Raw genomic sequence first — 18,344 nt, forward strand, 5'->3', positions numbered from 1 at the left:
TTGCTCAGGATTACTGTGGCTTTGTGACCTCTTCCTGTTCTCTTAGGTGGGATTAATCATGTACTTTGTGCGGACCCCCTGTGAGTGGGGGATGGATGCCATTTCAGCCACTCTGACTTTCCTGTGGGAGGTGGTGGGCTACGTGGAGGGCCTCTTCTTCAAGGATCTGAAGCAGACCATGAAGAAGGAGCAGTGTGAGGTAAAGCTCCTGGTGACTGCTTCCATGCCAGGTAATCTGCTACTGCTTTGGATGATATAACTTTTTTTTTAAGAGTATAAATAACCCGTTTAAAGACCAACCGTCTCTCTCATTCATGAGAAAATTTTCAGAGTCCTGACCCTGGTGTCGAGCGCATCAAAGAATTTTTGTTTAATACGATCTGAAGAAATACAATAGACCCTTTAAAAGTCTGCAATTGCCAGATGAAAGGGGAGACATCAGAACTAAGATCCACGTGAATCGGCCCTTGAAGGGCTGCCAAGGTTGAAGATTTATTTAAGTCTATCGCAGAGGGCCAGTTGCACAGAGAGCCTTTTTGAATGAATGTTTGGCACTGCAAGGGGAATAATATTGTTTGCATGGCATGGACCCCAGATCTTTGTAAAGTGTATGAGAGGTGGCTTTATGAAAAATTGGAAAAGGGACAAGCAGGAAGAAGGAGAAGAACAAAAGAACATGAAGTGTGATGTAAACTCTAGCTGCGGCTCCTTTTCGCTTTGGATAGCTGTTTTTTGTTCAAGATACGAATTCTGCCAAGTCTTTATCCTGGTGCAGTGACTAAGGAAATATGAGATGATACGTGTATTAAAATTAAGAGAAAGACAAAATTATATCGAGATAAAAACACAGGGTATGGCAGGCCATGAAAGTCATGTTGCTGCCATTTATTATTTGTACAATTAATATTAGCTAGGAAAAAGTGCATCACCTTTTCAGGATGTCTTTACTCGTGTGTAAAATAAGGATGTGATTCATCATTCACAATCACCAGTAATCAATGAGTCTAGGTAGGTAAAACACATGCTGTCGTAACTGACTCACAGCAAGCATTCCATAATGCTTGTTATCCAACAAAGTGATCAGTTTTTATTATAGCAAAGAAACTCATATTGTCATTCATATACTTAAAAACAGCTCATTAAAAATCAAGGTATTGGGGCGCCTGGATGGCTCAGAAGGCAAAGCATGTTGCTCTTAATCTCAGTGGTCATGAGCTTGAGCCCCATGTCAGGTGTAGAGATTGCTTAAATAAATAAACTTATAAAATAAATAAATAAATGCCAACATTCATTAAGAAAATAAAAATAAGGGGTGCCTGGGTGGCGCAGTCGGTTAAGCGTCCGACTTCAGCCAGGTCGCGATCTCGCGGTCCGTGAGTTCGAGCCCCGCGTCGGGCTCTGGGCTGATGGCTCAGAGCCTGGAGCCTGTTTCCGATTCTGTGTCTCCCTCTCTCTCTGCCCCTACCCCGTTCATGCTCTGTCTCTCTCTGTCCCCCAAAAAAATAAATAAACGTTGAAAAAAAAATTTTTTAAAGAAAATAAAAATAAAAGTCAAGGTATATCATAATATTTGCAAAGACTTATAATGAATGAATGAAGTAGAATAAGTATTAACTCAGAGCCAAGTAGAATTGAGAAAATGTAAATTTAAACTACATTTTGGAAACTTGTCATGGTTTTGCTCATATCTCTTGTTTATATTTTTTCAACCATTATTGCAAGATCATCTCATTTAAAATAAGGGATATATTGTTGCAATGCTTAAGGTTTGAATGCTAACTCTTCTACTAAATAAATGTGTCTTTGTTACTTATACGTTCTTACTTGTAAGAATCTATTTTCTTTGTTTTCTTATTTGTAGAATGAAAATAATAATACCCATACCATAGGGTTGCTATGAGATTTAAATATAATTTTGCATATAAAATACATGTAAAGTTATCAGGAATTCCATAAATGGTAGCTATTGTTATTTAATAAGTAAATATTGTTTAAATTTTTTTCATGCTTATTTATTTTGAGAGAGACAGAGACAGAGCACAAGCAGGGTGGGGCAGAGAAAGAGGGAGAGAGAGAATCCCAAGCAGGCTGTGTGCTTCAAGGGCAGAGCCCCATGTGTGGCTCGATCCCACAAAATGTGAGATTATGACCTGAGCTGAAATCAAGAATTGGACACGTAACTGACTGAGCCACCCAGGTGCCCCTGATAAATAAATATATTTATAACATATATTTAACTATAAAGGAGTGATATTTGTTCAGTGGATAATTTACCTTAAGCACTCACTAATAGTAACAATCATAACAAGAAAAACATCAGCCTATTGATAATATTTTAATTTTTTTTTTTTAATTTTTTTTTCAACGTTTTTTATTTATTTATTTTTGGGACAGAGAGAGACAGAGCATGAACGGGGGAGGGGCAGAGAGAGAGGGAGACACAGAATCGGAAACAGGCTCCAGGCTCTGAGCCATCAGCCCAGAGCCCGACGCGGGGCTCGAACTCACGGACCGCGAGATCGTGACCTGGCTGAAGTCGGACGCTCAACCGACTGCGCCACCCAGGCGCCCCAATATTTTATGCCTTAAATATAAACTTTCTTATAGCAGAGTTCAGTTTATTATTGTGTTTGCCTTCTATAGGTACCAAAACCTTGGTAGTTCATGGACAGAATGAGTGTGATATCCCAACCCAGTTACCAGTCCATGAGGACACTCAGTTTGAAGCCCTGCTAAAGGTAGGGATGGCTTTGGACAGAAATGATTTTTTTCTAAAGTTTATTTTTTTTTTTAATTTTTGAGAAAGAGAGTGTGAGCAGGGGTAGGGTGGGGGGCAGGGCAGGCGGGGAAAGCAGAGAGAGAGGGAGACACAGAATCCCAAGCAGGCTCCAGGGTCTGAGCTGTCAACACAGAGTCCAACGTGGGGTTGGAACCCATGAACTGCGAGACCATGACCTGTCGAAGTTGGATGCTCAACCAACTGAGCCACCCAGGCACCCCGACAGAAGTGATTTTTTAATGCACAATGTCTACAACTATGGCTACTGACCCACCCAGTTTAGAATTAAGTGGCATTTTTCTGTCTTCAAATGAATATATGCATTTATTTATCTCTGGTAGAATCTGTTCCACTATTGTGTACTTCCCCTATTTTCTTGCATAATTTCCCCCCACACTGACATTTTTGCTCTGCATTGAGGTGCAAATGCATGCAGGTTCTCTCTCAGCTAAAGCAGCGGCCCAAAGCTCTAGTGTGTCCTCCTAACTCCCCTTGGAATGCTGTCTCTTCCTGCTTAGAAGCTTCCTGGCACCACTTGGGGTAGTGCTGGAGGTGCCCTGGGTTTGCCAGCTCTCAGGCTGATGATCCTGCCACAGAAAGGGTCTCTAGTTGCGTGGATCCAGTCTGACTTGCACTGACAGAAATTAGTGGAGAGGCAGAAAACACATATCTGAGAATAAATCAGGTGGGTCAAGAAAGTAGTTTTAATGATTATGGAGATTGTGCTCCTCCAAAAAAAGGCAATCCATGGTTACACATGCCTGTAAAGTTTTTAAGATAAGGTAATAAATAAACTACTACAGCCATTCCCAACTTACCTGGATTCCAAACTTTTGGTAATCTGATTTCCTGGAACACTGCTCCAGACCCAGACATAAGCAGAAAAGGCCTCTGAAAAATTCAGTTGTACCAAACCTGTATATCTTATTTCAGTACAAAGGGTCATTAAACCTCCTCAGGCCTCACCCAGACATCTCCAGAGAATTTCTAAGGCCTAATGGAGCAAACTTCAGCAACCACTCCGTTTTCCAACTCACACTGAATGACAGAGTAGCATGAGGGCAGAGTAAGTCCAAAGCCTGATTCCACTAGAACCAACAGGTCCTACATCAAACAGGACCTCTCTGGGCTCGGATTCTTTTTCACCAGTACTGGCACACTAGTGAAGTCATACAAGTTGTCTACATGGAAAGCATTGAACTTAGAATACACTATATAATAATTGCTCAATGAATTGTAGTTTCTATTATGTTTAATGGTGTCACTAAACATGCTTTCTTCCTGACATTGAGACCAGTAGATGCCAGTATGCCTCCACAGTTCACTACTCCATCTGAATTTTTAATTGTATATCTTTTAGCGCATGGAGGGCAGATGGTTTATATTATATGACTAGGCTTTATTGTATCATTCTTCGGAACTGTATATCCAAATCCAATGTGTATCCATATATATACATATAAAAAGTATATTAGATATAATAATCCTTGTAAGCCGTTACCTTGTTTTTAGGATATTTGTATCTTTCGGCTTACTACCTGGCACATAATATGTTCCGGGTTAACATTTATTTATATTTGTTGTTATTGTTCTAGGAGTGTCTGGAGTTTTTTAATATCCCAGAATCTCAGTCAACACATTATTTTCTCATGGATAAACGGTGGAATCTTATCCACTACAATAAGGTGAGACCATGCAGTAATGGCACTCATGTTGACTTATGTCAGGAACTTGTCATGCCTTTCCTGAATGTCCCTCTCACTCAGGGAGGTATCGCTGTTTAGAGGTTAGGAATATGGTCACTTAGGTGACACCACCTTACTGTCAGCATAGCTTTGGACTAGTCATGGTACCTTGTTACCTTTCATTTTCCTTGTCTGTAAAATGAAGATGATGATGATATTATCTACTATAGGTTGCAATAATTAAAGGATATAAGGCAAGTAGAGCACTATGTTACTCATTACTATCACCTCTTGATGAAAAATTAAGTTGCCCATATAATAACTATGGTCTATTTGGAATGCTAAAGTCATTGTTGTCCCTCTTTCTATTATGTTAAGCATGACTGTGATAACCTGACCTAATGACCAAAAGGGCTCCTCAAGAAGATCATTGACATCACTTTACAGTGACCATCCTCCAGAATGTCATTTATTAAATTGCCTTTGGCTCCTCTGCTCCTGATGCAGCACCCTTGTGTTTGGAAAGGGTGCTAAGCCTAAATGGTTTGACACGTTCCTGAGGAGGGGGGGTTATCTTCCCTGGGATTTTATAGAATTGGGAAGCATAAAGTGATTAAACCATTATCAAATACATAGCTTTCTTTGACCTTTGGGTAAAGAGGAAATGACAGTAAAGTTTTAATCATTTGAACTCTTGTTTTCTCTTTGTGTAATCCTGCCACAGACCTATGTTCGGGATATTTATCCTTTTCGGAGGTCAGTATCTCCACAGCTGAATCTTGTACATATGCATCCAGAGAAAGGACAGGAGCTCATTCAGAAACAGGTGCCTGACCATCTCTGTTTAATTATATGGTTTTGTCAAGTCATTGGGATAGATGATCAGTAAATGTGTTTGTTGCCAACCCTGAGATTCTATGATTCCGATGCAATCCTCTCTAGAGAGAGTTGATAGATAGGCCCTTGATCAATAATTCCCCAAAATACTGTGTTAGTTTTCATAAATGGGATTATAATGGAGAGGTATTAAGGAACACTCAGTTGGATTAATACTATAACAAATTGTTGGGTATAAACATTACAAATTTTCTTCTTTTATTTTTTTTAAGGTTTATTTATTTTTGAGAGAGAGACAGACAGACAGAACATGAGCAGAGGAGGGGCAGAGAGAGAGAGGGAGACACAGAATCTGAAGCAGGCTCCAGGCTCTGAGCTGTCAGCATAGAGCCCGATGTGGAGCTCGAACTCATGAACCGCAAAATAATGACCTAAGCCACAGTCAGATGCTTAACCGGCTGAGCCACCCAGGTGCCCTACAACTAGAAATCTAATTTATTTACCTACTAGTTTCCAAGTTTTCTTTTCACAGTTTTGTAAAACAGGATTGGAAGCACACATAATGTAGCTATTAGAAGTTTGCCCGAGATGTTTACACTAGCTGGGAAAAAATAAAATAAAAGGGACAAATGTATTATGCTTGAGAAAAGCACTGAACTAAGGTATACAGATTTGGACACAGTCATAGCTCTGCCACTGACCAGTCATCTGACCTTAGGCATGTTACTAACTTCCCTTAAAAGAGTAGGAAATGTAATCAAGCAGTTGTACTTATATTTAAGATTGAAGACCAGAATAAGGAAATTCACTAGTTTGCATGCAAAATATTGCTACAGTCCACAATTCTAATAATGATACAATTTGAATACAGTCTATATGTTACATTCACTTATTTGTAATAAAATGTCTAAACCAGAATTTCAGGATAATTTATCATTTCAGGTTTTTTGCACATATCAAGATCAGTTTGGCATCAGACTGTTCAAAAATACCTTCATGAAATGAATGAGAATGGTACAGAGTTAGACCAATTAAATAATTAAAAATACAGTTAGCATTGGGGCATCTGGCTGGCTTACTGGAGCATGCCAACTCTTGATCTCGGGGGTTGTGAGTTCAAGCCCCACATCACGTGTAGAGATTACTTAAAAATAAAAAATAAATAAAAAATTAAAAAAATACACATACACACACACACACACATATATGAGTTAGTATTAACTACCTGAATTGTGAATGTGTTACAAAATGTGAGGTGTTGGGTAAAACTGCAAGATCTTTTTTTTTTTATTTTAATATGAAATTTACTGTCAAATTGGTTTCCATACAACACCCAGTGTTCATCCCAAAAGGTGCCCTCCTCAATACCCATCACCCACCCTCCCCTCCCTCCCACCCCCCATCAACCCTCAGTTTGTTCTCAGTTTTTAAGAGTCTCTTATGCTTTGGCTCCCTCCCACTCTAACCTCTTTTTTTTTTCCTTCCCCTCTCCCATGGGTTTCTGTTAAGTTTCTCAGGATCCACATAAGAGTGAAACCATATGGTACCTGTCTTTCTCTGTATGGCTTATTTCACTTAGCATCACACTCTCCAGTTCCATCCATGTTGCTACAAAGGGCCATATTTTATTCTTTCTCATTGCCACGTAGTACTCCATTGTGTATATAAACCACAATTTCTTTATCCATTCATCAGTTGATGGACATTTAGACTCTTTCCATAATTTGGGTATTGTTGAGAGTGCTGCTGTAAACATTGGGGTAAAAGTGCCCCTATGCATCAGCACTCCTGTATCCCTTGGGTAAATTCCTAGCAGTGCTATTGCTGGGTCATAGGGTAGGTCTATTTTTAATTTTTTGAGGAACCTCCACACTGTTTTCCAGAGCAGCTGGACCAGTTTGCATTCCCACCAACAGTGCAAGAGGGTTCCCTTTTCTCCACATCCTCTCCACCATCTATAGTCTCCTGATTTGTTCATTTTAGCCACTCTGACTGGCATGAGGTGGTATCTCAGGGTGGTTTTGATTTGTATTTCCCTGATGAGGAGCGACGTTGAGCATCTTTTCATGTGCCTGTTGGCCATCCGGGTGTCTTCTTTAGAGAAGTGTCTATTCATGTTTTCTGCCCATTTCTTCACTGGGTTATTTGTTTTTCGGGTGTGGAGTTTGGTGAGCTCTTTATAGATTTTGGATACTAGTCCTTTGTCTGATATGTCATTTGCAAATATCTTTTCCCATTCCGTTGGTTGTCTTTTATTTTTGTTGTTTCCTTTGCAGTGCAGAAGCTTTTTATCTTGATGAGGTCCCAAGTTCATTTTTGCTTTTAATTCCCTTGCCCTTGGGGATGTGTCAAGTAAGTGCTGCGGCTGATATCAGAGAGGTTTTTTCCTGCTTTCTCCTCTAGGGTTTTGATGGTTTCCTGTCTCACATTCAGGTCATTTATGCATTTTGAGTTTATTTTTGTGAATGGTGTAAGAAAGTGGTCTAGTTTCATCCTTCTGCATGTTGCTGTCCAGTTCTCCCAGCACCATTTGTTAAAGAGACAGACTGTCTTTTTTCCATTGGATGTTCTTTCCTGCTTTGTCAAAGATTAGTTGGCCATACTTTTGTGGGTCTAGTTCTGGGGTTTCTATTCTATGCCATTGGTCTATGTGTCTGTTTTTGTGCCAATACCATGCTGTCTTGATGATTACAGCTTTGTAGTAGAGGCTAAAGTCTGGATTGTGATGCTTCCTGCTTTGGTCTTCTTCTTCAAAATTACTTTGGCTATTTGGGGCCTTTTGTGGTTCCATACAAATTTTACGATTGCTTGTTCTAGCTTCTAGAAGAATGCTGGTGCAATTTTGATTGGGATTGCATTGAATGTGTAGATAGCTTTGGGTAGTGTTGACACTTTGACAATATTTATTCTTCCAATCCATGAGCACAGAATGTTTTTCCATTTCTTTATATCCTCTTCAATTTCCTTCATATCTTTCTATACTCGTCAGCATACAGATCTTTTACATCTTTGGTTAGGTTTATTCCTAGGTATTTTATGCTTCTTGGTGCAATTGTGAATGCAATCAGTTTCTTTGTCTTTCTGTTGCTTCATTATTAGAAGCATTCTTATTCGCATTCTTATTCTTATTCTTATTCTTATAAGAATGCAACTGATTTCTGTACATTGATTTTGTATGCTGCGACTTTGCTGAATTTGTGTATCAGTTCTAGCAGACTTTTGGTGGAGTCTATCAGATTTTCCATGTATAATATTATGTCATCTGCAAAAAGTGAAAGCTTAACTTAATCTTTGCCAATTTTGATGCCTTTGATTTCCTTTTGTTGTCTGACTGCTGATGCTAGAACTTCCAACACTATATTAAACAACACCGGTGAGAGTGGACAGCCCTGTCGTGTTCCTGATCTCAGGGAGAAACCTCTCAGTTTTTCCCCATTGAGGATGATATTAGCTGTGGGCCTTTCATAAATGGCTTTTATGATGTTTAAGTATGGTCCTTCTGTCCCGACTTTCTCGAGGGTTTTTATTAAGAAAGGATGCTGAATTTTGTCAAATGCTTTTTCTGCATCGATTGACAGGATCATATGGTTCTTAACTTTTCTTTTATTAATGTGATGTATCACATTGATTGATTTGCGAATGTTGAAGCAGCCCTGCAGCCCAGGAATGAATCCCACTTGATCATGGTGAATAATTCTTTTTATATGCTGTTGAATTCGATTTGCTAGTATCTTGTTGAGCATTTTTACATCCATATTCATCAGGGATATTGGCCTGTAGTTCTCTTTTTTTACTGGGTCTCTGTCTGGTTTAGGAATCAAAGTAATGCTGGCTTCATAGAATGAGTCTGGAAGTTTTCCTTCCCTTTCTATTTTTTGGAACAGCTTGAGAAGGATAGGTATTATCTCTGCTTTAAATGTCTGGTAGAATTCCCCAGGGAAGCCATCTGGTCCTGGACTCTTATTTGTTGGGAGATTTTTGAGAACTGATTCAATCTCTTCACTGGTTATGGGTTTGTTCAAGTTTTCTATTTCTTCCTGTTTGAGTTTTGGAAGTGTGTGGGTGCTTAGGAATTTGTCCATTTCTTCCAGGTTGTCCAGTTTGTTGGCATATAATTTTTCATAGTATTCCCTGATAATTGCTTGTATTTCTGAGGGATTGGTTGTAATCATTCCATTTTCATTCATGAATTTATCTCTTTAGGTCATCTCCCTTTTCTTTTTGAGAAGCCTGGCTAGAGGTTTATCAATTTTGTTTATATTTTCAAAAAGCCAACGCTTGGTTTTGTTGATCTGATCTACAGTTTTTTTAGATTCTATATTGTTTATTTCTGCTCTGATCTTTATTATTTCTCTTCTTCTGCAGGGTTTGGGGTGTCTTTGCTGTTCTGCTTCTATTTTCTTTAGGTGTGCTGTTAGATTTGTAAAACAAGATTTTTCTTGTTTCTTGAGATAGGCCTGGATTGCAATGTATTTTCCTCTCAGGACTGCCTTTGCTGCATCCCAAAGCCTTTGGATTGGTGTATTTTCATTTTCATTTGTTTCCATATATTTCTTAATTTCTTCTCTAATTGCCTGGTTGACCCATTCATTCTTTAGTAGGGGGTTCTTTAACCTCCATGCTTTTGGAAGTTTTCCAGACTTTTTCCTGTGGTTGATTTCAAGCTGCATAGCATTGTGGTCCGGAAGTATGCATGGTATGATCTCAATTCTTGTATACTTATGAAGGGCTGTTTTGTGACCCAGTATGTGATCTATCTTGGAGAATGTTCCATGTGCACTCGAGAAGAAAATATATTCTATTGCTTTGGGATGCAGAGTTCTAACTATATCTGTCAAGTCCATCTGATCCAATGTATCATTCAGGGCCCTTGTTTCTTTATTGATCCTGTGTCTAGATGATTTATCCATTGTTGTAAGTGGAGTATTAAAGTCCCCTGAAATTGCCTTATTCTTATCAATAAGGTTGCTTGTGTTTTGATTGTTTTATGACAATTATTTATAATTAATTATTGGGGGCTTCCGTATTCAGCACATAGACATTTATAATTGTTAGCTCTTCCTGATGGATAGACCCTGTAGTTATTATATAATGCCCTTCTTCACTTCTTGTTACAGCCTTTAATTTAAAGTCTAGTTTGTCTGACATATGTATGGCTACTCCAGCTTTCTTTTGACTTCCAGTAGCATGATAGATAGTTCTCCATCCCCTCACTCTTAATCTGAAGGTGTCCTCAGGTCTAAAATGAGTCTCTTGTAGACAGAAAATAGATGGGTCTTGTTTTTTTTATCCATTCTGATACCCTGTGTCTTTTGGTTGGAGCATTTACTCCATTTACATTCAGTGTTATTATAGAAAGATATGTGTTTAGAGTCATTGTGATGTCTGTAGGTTTCCTGCTTGTAGTGATGTCTCTGGTACTTTGTGGTCCTTGCAACATTTCACTCACAGAATCCCCCTTAGGATCTCCTGTAGGGCAGGTTTAGTGGTGATGAATTCCTTCAGTGTTTGTTTGTTTCGGAAGACCTTGATCTCTCCTTCTATTCTAAATGACAGACTTGCTGGATAAAGGATTCTCGGCTGCATATTTTTTCTGTTCCTCACATTGAAGATTTCCTGCCATTCCTTTCTGGCCTGCCAAGTTTCAGTAGAGAGATCCGTCACTGGTCTTATCATTCTCCCTTTATATGTTAGAGCATGTTTATACCTAGCTGCTTTCAGAATTTTCTCTTTAACCTTGTATTTTGCCAGCTTCACTATGATATGTCATGCAGAAGATCAATTCAAGTTACATTGGAAGGGAGTTCTCTGTGCCTCTTGGATTTCAATGCCTTTTTCCTTCCCCAGATCAGGGAAGTTCTCAGCTATGATTTCTTCAAGTACACCTTCAGCACCTTTCCTCTCTCTTCCTCCTCTGGAATACCAATTATGCGTATATTTTTGCGTTCACTTGTGTCACTTAGTTCTCTAATTCTCCCCTCATACTCCTGGATTTTTTTATCTCTCTTTTTCTCAGCTTCCTCTTTTTCCATAATTTTATCTTCTAATTCACCTATTCTCTCCTCTGCCTCTTCAATCTGAGCTGTGGTCGCCTCCATTTTATTTTGCACCTCATTTATAGCATTTCTTAGCTCCTCATGACTGTTTCTTAGTCTCTTGATCTCTGTAGCAATAGATTCTCTGCTGTCCTCTATACTTTTTTCAAGCCCAGAGATTAATTTTATGACTATTATTTTAAATTCATTTTCTGTTACATTGCTTAAATCGTTTTTGTTTAGTTCATTAGCTGTCGCTACTTCCTGGAGTTTCTTTTGAGGAGAATTCTTCCATTTCGTCATTTTGGCTAGTCCCTGGAGTGGCGCGGAACTTCAGGGCTCTTCCTCTGTGCTGTCTATAGTAACTTGCGTTGGTGGGCAGGGCCACAGTCAGACCTAATGTCTGCCCCCAGCCCACTGCTGGGGCCACAGTCAGACTGGTGTGTACCTTATCTTCCCCTCTCCCAGAGGCAGGACTCACTGTTGAGTGGTGTGGCCCCTGTCTGAGCTACTTGCACACCGCCAGGCTTGTGGTGCTGCTTCGATGGGATCTGGCTTATTAGCCAGGGTGGATCCGCAAGGTGCACAGGGGTGGGAGGGGCAGACTCAGCTCACTTTGCCTTCGGTGGTCCACTTCGGGAGGCGCCCTGTGGCACCGGGAGGGAGGCAGACCTGTTGGAGGAATGGATCCACAGAAGCACAGCATTGGGTGTTTGCGTGGTGCAAGCAAGTTCCGTGATGGGAACTGGTCCCTTTGGGATTTTGCCTGGGGGATGGGAGAGGGAGATGGCACTGGCCAGCGCCTTTGTTCCCTGCTGAGCTGAGCTCTGTCTTCAGGGGCTCAACACCTCTCCCTCCCGTTGTCCTCTAGCCCTCCCACTCTCAGAGCAGAGCTGTTGACTTATAACATTCCAGATGTTAAGTCCTGCTGGCTATCAGAACACACTCCGCCTGGCCCCTCCACTTTTGCAAGCCAGACTTGGGGGCTCTGCCTTGTAAGGCAGGCTGGCTGCCCCTCCGCTGCCCTGGCTCCCTCCCACCAGTCCGTGTAGCCTGTAACGCATCTCCACCCTTCCTACCCTCTTCTGTGGGCCTCTCGTCTACGCTTGTCTCTGGAGAGTCCATTCTGCTAGTCTTCTGGCATTTTTCTGGGTTATTTAGGCAGGTGTGAGTGGAATCTAAGTGGTCAGCAGGATGCACTGAGCCCAACGTCCTCCTACGCCACCATCTTCCTTCTGAAAAAACGCAAGGTTATTTTTTTCTCTGCTGGGACTGTTAGAGCTCTATCCTCAGTCATCCTGTTCTTGATTTTATTCCAGGGACAAATGCAAGATCATAGTGGGCTGTCTGACACTGGCCTGTTGAGCTCCCCTGAGCTTGCCGCTTTCTCGCAGGCTCTGGAGGCCGTAAGTCCCTCCTGGAGTCTAGCTTTGTAGCTGCTCTGTCAGGTGCTTTCAGACAGCAGGCACTTCCTTTCCTGGGCTGTGTCTGGGGTCAGACTGGGTGCACCTCCGAAACCGAGGGAGTGCGAGGTCAGATGGCAGCTCCAAAACTGCAAGATCTTAAGTATATATCATTTCTAGAATGACTTTCCCCAAATTATCCCAGCCCTTGATTTTAGCCGCAAAAGAATTAAAATCATAATCAATAATAGCACTTTGCTAATGTATCCCTCTTTATGTTTAAGAACATGTTTTTAAAAATAGCACAAAATGAGGTTCTTGTTCTACGTACACTCTAAGTTGGAATCTTAAGATTTCTTCCTGAGTTCTGCAGGGAGAGAGTGATATGCAGGCTTATGATTCTGGCATGGGAATTTCCTTAGCAGCCTCCGACTGCTTATGGACCACACCCTCTGCTCACCGATCATCAATAGATAAGGAACAAAGAGAAGGATCCAAGAGAATTATGTCCATGCCATCTAGTCCCATCAGCTTTGTCCGAAGATAGGTTTCTCCTGGATCCCATTTCAGTCTTTTTTTTAAGAGAAAAACCCAGAACTGACAAGAAACGCTTAAGGCATCAGTGGAAATGGTAGAGGCACTTGGAACTGACTGGCTCCTGTTGTAAAAGATCTTCCATATTATGCCATCCAAACAAATGGGCTCTATTTAATATCGAACTATTCCTGACAATGCTTGCATTGTGCTCCCCCAGCCTGCAAACCCCGTAAGAAACACTTCCTTCTGTGGAGCAGACGGAGACAGGAAGTGAGAGTCAATCAAGCATTGTTTGCTCTTTCTATGTGGTAAAGAAAAAAAAAAAACATTTCTCTCTCAATTCACCACTCCCCTTAATTTTTTATCAGCCCCGTTTGCTATTAAATATTTTATTTCAATTTCTTCACTCCTTTTAATTTCAGAGTTGCTAATTCTACTTTTCCTCTACTCCTGCCTTTGTTTGCTGCCAGGTGTTCACTCGGAAGCTGGAGGAAGTTGGGCGGGTTTTGTTTCTCATCTCCCTGACCCAGAAGATCCCCACAGCCCACAAGCAGTCTCACGTCTCCATGCTCCAGGAAGACCTCCTCCGACTACCCTCATTCCCCCGAAGTGCTATTGACGCTGAATTTTCACTCTTCAGTGATCCACAAGGTATCAGGAGGAAAGCATTTCCTCCCTTGGGCTTCCCAAGCCCTGGATTTGTCCTCAGCTGGAAAGCCTCTTAACCAGCAGACAGTTTTCTAAGCCGTTGTTTCTCAGCCTTGAGTGCATCAGGATCACCTGGAGGACTTCACAAAACACAGATTGCTGGGCTCCACCCTCCCACGCTTCTGATTCGGTAGTTCTGGAATGGAGCCCAGGAACTTGAATTTTAACAAGTTCCCAGGTGATGTTGATGCTGTTATTCCAGGGATCAAACTTTGAGACCCATCCTCTAAGCTAATCATAAGCAGTTGAAGGAAATAGTATGGTATTGTTAAGGAAGTACTTGACTAAGTGAAGAATGGGTGTTCATAGGCCGTTCAGAAAGGGGCAAAACTAATTACAGAAATCAGGACAGTGGCTGCTTCTGGGATGGGGATAGGGGAGCTGGATTTTCTGGAAAGGGGCCTGAGGGAACTTTCTGAGGTGATGAAAATGGTCTATGTATTGACTGGTATGTTGGTCACATGGGTGTGTATTTTTGCCAAAACTCACTAAGCTCTACATTTGAGATCTGTGCATGTTTTACTCTATCTAAATTACACCTGAATTGAGAGGGAGCCCGAGACAGACAAAAAGAAACTTGTTTTGAAACCTTACTATGTTACTCCTTTGAGACACTTCAATTAGCATCCCAGTGTTCAGTGTCTTCACCCAGAAGCTCCAGAAAAAATAGTAGAAAGAGCTCTAGTCTGTCCAGGAGTTGAAAGATCTAGACGCAGTCCCAACCCTGCCATTTTCTCTCTGAAACAACCTATTTTTTTTTCCTCAAAGCCACTGCTTATTCAGTAGCAACATGCTGCAAATGCCAGCCCTGTGTTGCCTACAGAGTTGAATCAAAGAGGTGATGATGGAAGTCCTTTGAGAACTAGGGAGTGTGATACCAGCGCCAGCCATGTGTGCTGGGAAGCGTTTCAGCAGTGCATCTTATCTTCACGTCCCGGAGCTGGAGCAAATGGGAAACAGCAGCGTCCTCCGGTTTGATTGCCCTCCCACGCTGACAGGATTGGTGTGGGGCTAATTCTGTCTCTGCTGTTCCATGTTCTCACAGCTGGGAAGGAGCTGTTTGGCCTCGACACTCTTCAGAAAAGCTTGTGGATCCAGCTCCTGGAGGAGATGTTCCTGGGCATGCCAAGCGAGTTTCCCTGGGGAGATGAAATCATGCTCTTCCTCAACGTTTTCAATGGGGCTCTGATCCTCCACCCAGAAGACAGTGCCCTGCTCAGGCAGTACGCTGCCACCGTCATCAACAGCGCTGTGCACTTCAATCACCTTTTCTCTCTCAGTGGCTACCAGTGGATTCTGCCCACCATGCTGCAGGTGCCATGGCTCTACTCTTCTAACACATAATTAACTGCCCAGATAGCAGGTCAACAAGATCTGTCTTAAACCTTTTTAATGATAGAATTATCTTCTTTTGTGGCAGCAGAAGGCACCAAATGAAATCTCCCCAGAAATTCCAAAAGGTCACAATATCCTAAGATATCCATTCTATCCTCAGATCTCCCAGACCTGGGATTTGCTTTCCCATTTCTTCTAGCCACTCTGTGAGTGCTTCTCAAAGTGTGGTCTCTAGACCAGCAGCAACAACATCACCTGGGAATGTGTTAGATGAATTCTTGGGTCCCACCCTCTATTTAATCAGAAACGGTGGAGTCAGGACCCATTAACCTGGGTTTTTACAAGACCTCCAGGTGGTTCTAATGCCCTAGAAATTTGGGAATCACCGCTCTTTTTATTCAAATATACAGCAAGTATTCAGCTGATGTTTCTCCTGAGAGATTCTCTGATCTCTATCTGAATAGAGATTTCTGTTGCTATTAAACTTACTATGCTGAGATTGGAGGAGGTGAATTCAGCAGAAATTGTTTCCATGTACTCCCGTCTAATGTGTATCTGGCTAGGTTTAGGAGTACTGGATGAAGTTCAAACAAACCCTAGGGGCTCACCCTAATTCTCTACTATGGAAATTTCAATAAAAATTATAAAAGTAATACATGTTTGTGCAAAGTAGAATTTGTTCAACCTACAGGGGCAAGAAGTTTTCTTTAGTATCAGGCCTCTCCTATTTTTAAATAGTTGGAATTTTCTCTATTTCTATAACTTTTCTTACTGATTACCAAAAGCAAATGCTCATTATAACATTCAGAAAATAAAGTTTAAAGAAGAAAATAAAGACCACTTATAATCCTCCTTCCTAGATAACCATTGTTTATACTTCTTGAAAATCTTGGCACTCTATCCTACTTTAAAAAAAAAACAAAAACCATATGGATCATACCATATATTCAAGTTTGTTACCTACTTTTCTCACATAACACTAAAAATATCATGGGCATTTTTTCACATAGCTACATTTTGTGCTATAGCATCTTTCTAAATAACTGCATAATATTCTGTTACATGCATATACTATAATCTATTTAATCTATCCCAATTTATGAATAATTTAAGCAGTTTCCAATTTTCCACTATTATATGCAAATTTGCAACAGGAATTCTTGTATCTTTGTGCGTTTTCCCAGTTCCTTTCTTGAAATAAATTCCTGGTCACAAACTCCCTGGGAAAAAGTGTATTCATGTGTATTACCAAATTTCTCTGAAGAGAGATTATACTGTTTTACTCCCATCAACCAGTTTATTAAATTTAGCCATTTTCCTCCACGCATCCCGTGGCTATGAGTTTTAAAAGTAAACACAACTCTGATATGCTGTTAAGGCATTTTCTGAATATATGCCATTTTTCCCACAGGTATACTCTGACTATGAAAGCAATCCCCAGCTGCGTCAAGCCATCGAATTTGCCTGCCACCAGTTCTACATTCTACACCGGAAGCCATTTGTGCTCCAGCTGTTTGCTAGTGTGGCCCCTCTCCTGGAGTTTCCGGTAAGTGGCTCTCTGGAAATAAATGTAGACCAAATGAAAAAAAGCAAAGGCTCTTTATTCAGAATTTGCTACAGCAATGGAGTTAGCCACTGTGACTTGTGTCTTGGCAAAGACTCAAAGGCAGACAGAGAAGTAAGAGATTTTATGGTGGAGAAAAGGGAAGACTTCAGATATGCCCTGACTGGAGGCCATGGGTGTGGGGGAGCTGTAAGCAGGCTAACTAGAAGGCAGGGGGTGGGGGGGGCACATCCTATGCAATTGGTTAGGGGTACATATTTGGCTTTCTCTGACTGGTCTAGTTGGAAGAAGGGACAAGGATTAGGGAAGCTGTCAATTGTAATCAAGTCCTGGCCTTTTGGGGAGCCAATGGTTAAAGGGGTTATTGTTTGGTTTCCACTAGAGCTAGTAGGCTGACTTCCTAGTAACCTGACTTGTAGCAGGCTAGCTTCCCTGGCTAGTTACTGTGGACAGTGGGTTGGTTTCCTGAGTAGGTTACTACAGGTTCTTGATCAGTGTTCTATTTTTATATATGGGCTACTTGTTTATATTGTCCATTTGTATAATCAGTGTCTCAGCTCTCGTTCTTCAACCAATATGATAGGAATATCACATATTATTTCTCTTCATTTTTCTTCAACACTCATCTCAGCCTGTAAGATATAAATAGACCAACTCTCCAGTTTTATACTTAATTAATAAAAAGATAGAAAATAGAATGTGGCAAGAGGAAGAGTTCCTGATTTTCATTCCTATCACTGTCTAGTACTTACCCTGCTTTATTTTTCTTTTTCTTCAGAACACTCATGCTGTATTGCATATCATACACATATTTGTTTCACTACTACATTTCTCTACCATACCCCAAAATAGAATTTAAGCTCCGCTAAAGCAAGACCTTCACCTGTTTTTCTGTTTGCTTTTGGTTTGTTTTAGTTGTTTTGCTTGTAGGTCTTTTTTGGTTTTGTTTTGTTATAACCTTGGTATACAGAATTGTGCATGGCACATAGTAATAATTTAATAGGGATTTGTTGTTTTAATGGATGAATCAAAACCATTTTAAATAGATTTGAGATGGCAGATACCTCCATTTTGGAATTATATTATCAAACAAGACCTGTAAAATGCCCAGAGTTGTGAAAATTAGCATCTGTTTCCCCAAACGTATTTGAAGTGTTCAACTAATATGTTATGGAAAGTTCCTTTGGGAATGCAGAGTCCTTCCAACACAGACCAGAGGAAACATTTACATGAGTGATTCTGGAAGTTTACATACTGCTCTATTTTTAGGAGTTTCCACAAATATCTCTTTTGTACCAGATTAACATTTAATAGAATCCTTGAAAGTCAGGGATTCTACTCCAAAATCATATGGTAGCATTTTTGGATGCAGGATTGTGTGAGCTAAATACCAGATCAATGTAATTGCTGTCAGTGATAATGTTATTGAAATTTGAATTCCTGATCACACCATGTTAGTGC

General features: G+C 40.7%; 1 protein-coding gene across 4 annotated transcripts in view; it reads left to right on the forward strand.

Annotated features, from left to right (window-relative positions):
- The window catches only part of UNC80 (unc-80 subunit of NALCN channel complex), a 225,416-nt gene that overhangs the window by 154,546 nt on the left and 52,526 nt on the right, over positions 1–18,344 (forward strand). For all 4 annotated transcript variants that reach the window (XM_040476105.1, XM_040476106.1, XM_040476107.1 and 1 more), the window contains 7 exons: positions 47–230; positions 2,644–2,738; positions 4,375–4,464; positions 5,189–5,290; positions 13,747–13,927; positions 15,030–15,298; positions 16,731–16,865. In XM_040476105.1, coding sequence (XP_040332039.1) covers positions 47–230; positions 2,644–2,738; positions 4,375–4,464; positions 5,189–5,290; positions 13,747–13,927; positions 15,030–15,298; positions 16,731–16,865 — 1,056 coding nt within the window. The remainder of the gene's footprint in view (positions 1–46; positions 231–2,643; positions 2,739–4,374; positions 4,465–5,188; positions 5,291–13,746; positions 13,928–15,029; positions 15,299–16,730; positions 16,866–18,344) is intronic.

This window comes from Herpailurus yagouaroundi, unplaced genomic scaffold (assembly GCF_014898765.1).
Source record: "Herpailurus yagouaroundi ecotype Mexico unplaced genomic scaffold, PumYag 140, whole genome shotgun sequence".
In the NCBI taxonomy this organism is placed as follows: domain Eukaryota; kingdom Metazoa; phylum Chordata; class Mammalia; order Carnivora; family Felidae; genus Herpailurus; species Herpailurus yagouaroundi.